General features: G+C 32.3%; 1 protein-coding gene across 1 annotated transcript in view; it reads right to left on the bottom strand.

The window, feature by feature from the left end:
• LOC129220103 (kinase suppressor of Ras 2-like) overlaps positions 1 to 6,000 on the bottom strand; it is a 53,238-nt gene that overhangs the window by 37,528 nt on the left and 9,710 nt on the right. The window contains 2 exon segments of the mRNA XM_054854444.1: positions 5,160 to 5,311; positions 5,313 to 5,678. Of these exon segments, the coding sequence (XP_054710419.1) occupies positions 5,160 to 5,311; positions 5,313 to 5,678 (518 nt within the window).

Raw genomic sequence — 6,000 nt, forward strand, 5'->3', positions numbered from 1 at the left:
TGAAAAGTGTAATTAACATCAAAAAAAATGAGAAAAATCTGATTTACATGGCAGATCCTCACACAGCGAGCAGTTTTTAAAATGAAGTCATCAAAAGTATAAAAATGGCAAATAAAAGAAAAGTATTTAAGTAAAATTACTTTAAACTTGCATGTTAAAGGTTTACAGTAAACAGTACTGACAACTATTGATATAATTAAAGCATAAATAAAATTAAACCAGCAATTTAGCATTTTACTTTTTAACATTTGATGCTGATAAAGAACACAGTATTTTGCTTGGAAATATTACATTTATGTTTTTATGTAATAAAAAATAGATTAAAATTTCATGTATTTGCTTTTTAAGTGTTGAAAACAAGAAAATTTGATTCCCTTATCAGGTATAATGAGATCACATTTTTAACAATGAAGGAATTAAAAGTATAAAAAGGCAAATTAAAGAATTTTTTGAAGTGAAATACTTTTAGAATTGCATTTAATCAGGTTTATATGATGCATATCTTTAACCCTTAATAACCTAGAGTTTCAATTTTGATACCAATCTTTTTTGTTACCAATCTTTTAAACCGAATGTTCACATTACTATTAGTTTTTTTTATAGGTTGGCTGTACGTATTTTACTGTTGTATAATATTCTTTCCAACGAAATTAAAAAAAAAATCAAAGGTCATTATTGTTTTATTTTATCTATGACATATTACTTGCGCGGCAAAGTGAACAAGTAAACACATTTTACTAAAAGTTTTGTTGAATACAAAATATTGTGTATTGTAAATATTGTAAAATAAATATTGTGATTTTTTTAGCTATTTTTCCCTTCATCTAGACCCTCAAGCAAACACAGTAATATTAAAAATAAATCACTTTCGTAAATCAGGCTACTAAGGGTTAATTATTACCGTACTTTCGGGAATAAGGGCCGTGGCGCATACAAGAAAAAAAGTTTTAAAAAATGCTGGTGCGGCGCATATAACGGGTGGGGCGGATAGTCTTTTTTTAATTTTCAAATTTAAAAAAAAGTTCTAGGTTTAAAAAAAAAGTTGAAAATGTTGTCAATAGATGGGCAACAAGTCAAGCAAAGAGCGGGGAGGGAAGGTGAGTCAGCAATTGCACGTGTTTCACTGAGGAGAGAAATGTTGACAGGGTTCGCGTTTACGCGCTATAGCGGGTTTTTTACGCAAATTCGCGGGAAAGGGACGCAACTTCCGCGAAAATTCGGGTCCTAGGGACCCAGAACACCCAAAAGATAAAAAACCAGAAAAAAAATTGTGGAAAATGCTGAAGATCTATCTAGTGAATGCTTTTAAGCTTCAATGACTAGGAGAATCAATAGAAAAGGATTAAAATGACTATCTCCAGGGGGTCTGTCCAGGATTTTTCACAGGGTCCGTTTTTTGTGAAAAATCAAATAATTTTGTGAAAAATCAAAAAATTTCGCAAAAAAAAAAAATTTTTTTGTCAAAGCAAAATTTTAGAATTTAGAGATGGCACAGACGGCATCAATTAAACTTAAAGTTGAGTGTTTTCCTCTTCTACGTCAATAAAATCATTCTGGATTTTTTTCTGATAATTGGGGGGGGGGGGAGGCATCGCTGCTTCAAGTATCAATATTTATCTACTATTCTACATTCATTATGTTAAATTATACTAGATATATTTCTGTACAGTACTTAAAATAATTGTAACAAAAATATGAATAAATAAAATAAAATTCAGAATAGGGTTCAGCATTCAACTTTTTGACCCAAGACATTCTTAAAAAGCAAAGAATTTCGTTTAAAACTTATAAATTCCGTGATTTTAACAAAAATAAAAAGATATTTCAATTGTTTACCTCTTAACAAAGCGTAATAATCATCAAAATTTCGTAAAATCGGATTCCCATAGCGGATGCAAAGAGATCGCAATTCTCAAAGTGAAGGCATCAAAAGTATAAAAACGGCTTGTAAAAGAAATGTTTTTGATAAAATTATTTTAAAATTGCATTTTAGAGTCCTATGATAAACATATCATTAATATCTGTGGACACAGTTGACCCAAAAAATAAAATAAAATAAACCATCTATTCAGCATTTTAATTTTTGACTCATAACAGAAAATGGAATTTTGCTTTAAAAACTTGAAATGAGAGTTCTAACAGAAATAAAGAGACTTTTCATTTATTTGAATGCTATAAAGCGAAGTTAGCTTGAAAAAAGAACAAAATATGATCTCATATCGGATGTTAAAAGATTGCATTTTTCAAAATGTAGACATCTAAAGAAAAAAAACGGTAATTAAAAGAGTTTATTTAAAGTTAATCATCCTTGTTAGCATCGAAAAATCAAAAACCATATAATTTTCTCCCAAAATAACAATTAAACATCGCACCGCACCATAAAAACACAAATATTGACAAGCTGGCAAAATGATGAGAATATTTCCTAATCAAGTCATTATAAAGGTTCAACGCCAGACGCTAAGTGGTGATAATTTTGAAGTTGGTAACCCTATCTGAAGCGATCATATTTTTTCCTCATCCTTACTATTCCTTTGCAGTTCTAAGTTCATTTCGCAGATATATATTATTATTGTTTATTAAATCATGAGCGGAGAAAAGTGCTTACCAATGCCTTTTCAGAAAAGTTTACAACACCGCCGCTAATTAGCTGTGATAAAACAAACAACCATTATATTTATTTGGCAGAAGCAATTATTTATCGCTTGCAGGAGCATCGCAAGAGTGCCGATTTTTTTTTTTCAAAATTAGCCGATTTTGTATTAGCTAATTCCTCTAATTGGACTTTAAAAAAGGTTCAAAAAATTATTGGTTTATACACAGAAATATGCGTTATTTTGCTTTCAGATTTGCTCTTTCAATAAACATTTTGTGACAGATCCGATCTTGTTTATCAGAATTTTGTGAAGAGTCCGTTTTGTTTGATCGGGATTTTGTGAAAGGTCCGTTTTGTTTGATCGGGATTTTGTGAAAGGTCCGTTTTGGTTGATCGGATTTTTGTGAAGGATTCGTTAACGGACCCAAATATCCTCTGGCCAGACCCCTGATCTCTGTATCAGCTATTCAAACACACCCCTACTGTTGACCAGTCAATGGAATTTCAGTGATAAGACTGGAGCTTACAGTGACCTCCTGGGCAGAGCTCAAGGAGCAAAATATTGCAAGTTCATAAATAGCCCATTGTTCTGTATTCTAAGAATAAGTTCTCCCTCAACTTTTATCTTGGGGGAAATTCCTGAAAACAACAATAAAGATCAAAAGTAAGAGTGGTTTCAAACGCAATCTTCAGGATTGATACAGGACAACTGAGTAGTAAAAGCTTATCTATTTTGCATTCACCTAACCAGAATTACTTTTGAAAATTATTATCTTGCATCCTCAATAAAAGGATGGGTGAAAAAAAAATGGCGAACATTTTCCCGATCGCGCAAAACACAAAGTTCTGAACTTAACATTTTTCTTGTTAAATTACTGATGAATATGAATTTTATACAAAAGCACTTTAACCTTGTTCATTTTCTAGTAATTCACCTATTTCTGAGGGGCTATTTTTATTTGGACTTGTAAAAGTCACGTATTAATCGATCGCGCCATTTTGAAAATGGCGAAATTTTTAAAGTAGCACCAAAGCCAACACAGATATTTTAAAAGAGTCAAAATGAAGTCAAATTTTCTAATTTAAGATTGCAAATGAGCAATTTTCATAATACTCATGTGAGAAAATGTTTCGTTTTTGCGATCGCGATTTTTGCGTTGGATTAATTCGCTTGCGATTTTTTTCTATTTCCATGAAATTGCCATTGATAATTGATGGAGGGGGGGGGGGGGGCTGTTTGCTTTTTTTCACCTAGAAAAATGTTTATGAAAGCAAAGGTTAAGGGAGTGCTTTCTGCTTGATCAATCAAAAGGCATTTATTTTTTTATTTCATGGTAAAATCCAACTTTAAAGTAAATTTTGAGTTTACCTCATTGTAACTGACTAAATAGTTTCTCAAAATAACTAAATCTTGCAAGTGTATTATTTGAACATATGATAATCACAGAAAAAAAGGGCAAAATTAACCAATTTAGTTTATTTCATACCTTTTTCAAATAACTATGTGGATAGTTTCTTTTCCCTAAGTATAAATAGTTGTATATTATTTAATTATGTGCTAAGATTTTCTGTTTAAAATTTAAGGGACTCATTTTTTCCGCCAAAGCACCCAAATCTATTTCATTAATGGGTCCTTGGGACCCAAGTTACGGATAATTGAGCGCGAACACTGGTTGATTCACGTGGGCGAGCAAGTTTTATCACATCGAAGAGAAGGGGTCAGAGAGAGGAGCATTGTAAGCAAAAGTACTAGTATGGGGGATGGATGTCCAGTTTTGTACAGGGACATTTACCATCCCGCCTTACAAAAGTGGGTTGATCGGGGTAATCAAGCAACCTAGTCCTTCGTGCGATGTTGAATTATCTTTTTTTACAAAACTTTTTCACAGAGTTGCTTTTGAAATGACTCCTAAGCGATTGAAAAGTTATACTGCAGCCTTTAAGTTTAAGGTACTAAAGGCAGAAGCAATTGGAAATTGACTTGCTGCCAGAGAGTTTGGCATTGATGAGGGATGCATTTGCCATTAGAAATCGGATAAATTAACCATCGAAAGTGATGGCCAATCGAGGGATGCCGAAAGCAAAAAGTGGAAAATGGGAATTTTTAAAAATATTTCATTATTGCTAATTGAAAAAAAATAAGAAATAAAAAAATATTTTTTATTTATATTTAATCCAGATTTCTTTACCACTGATTGTGCTTTTAAGTTGTTTAATATTGGGTGCTCACTTGTGAAGGGTGCGGCGCTTACATTAAAAAAAAATTTTCTTTGAGAATTACAATGCGGCGCTTATACCGGGTGTGGCGCTTATTCCTGAAAATATGGTACTGACATAATCAATCAAAATTTGGAGTAAAGTAATAAAAAAAAATGAAGGGGAGAGTAAAGCATTATGGACAATCAATGTACGGAATTTCTGGTGTTAACATAAAAAATAAAATAAATAAATAAAAATACTGGAATTTTAGAGTATAAGCGGAACTTAACCACCTCTGACAAATACAAACGTGATTACCAGAGACTGGTTTCTAAAAAGTAAAATAAGTAAATAAAACAATTACCTTGGTGCAACATTATCACTGGATTCCATTTTTTTGGCCAGTTGTTCTTCATGGGACTTGCTTTTCGTCAGAGGATAGATTTCAGGCAAAAGGTTTGCCTGATGCTTTTTGCTAGGTGGTGGAGTTGTAGGAAACTTTTTGTTTTCATTCTTTTTAGCTGACATGGGGGGGTGTTGGTGGAGGTGTGTACCTTCTTTCTCTGGGGGAAGGAATATTAGATGATGCAGAAGTGAGAATAGGTGTGGGAGACCATGGTCCATGATGCGAAGAAGATATTAAATTAGATGATGAAGAAATAGATATATGGCCTAAGTGATAGCTGGAGCTCATGCTTGACGGTGGAGACTGAGGAACATGAGTAGGCGTGCTCTTTAAAAGTTCTTCTGACGGAACTGAAGATCGAGCCTTACGCCGTTGGTGATGCGTACGAGGAGAAGAGCTAATTGTTGAATTTCTCTCCCATGAGTCCCAATGAAGATCAAGATCAGCAGCACTAGTTATTTCACCTCGCAACTGTCTCTCTACAGAAACAGAAATTATTATATGATCAGCTTCCCAGGGAAAAAAAAATGTGATAATAACATGAAGCAAAGTTTTCGTAACAAACCAAGATAATATTTAGCAAAAAACTCAATTAATCTAATTAAATGAATAATATAAAATTTAGAATGAAAACAAAAAACTTAAAATTGATTTTAATAAAAATATTTCATTTCCTCCAATCAGAAAGTTTTTCATATATTTTAACATTTGCTGTGAACGAAAAGCTATAAATAAATAGTTTTAAAACTAGATGATTCATTTCATTTCTTAACATGCTTCAAAAATATATATATATATG

Source organism: Uloborus diversus, chromosome 4, assembly GCF_026930045.1.
Source record: "Uloborus diversus isolate 005 chromosome 4, Udiv.v.3.1, whole genome shotgun sequence".
NCBI classification, from domain to species: domain Eukaryota; kingdom Metazoa; phylum Arthropoda; class Arachnida; order Araneae; family Uloboridae; genus Uloborus; species Uloborus diversus.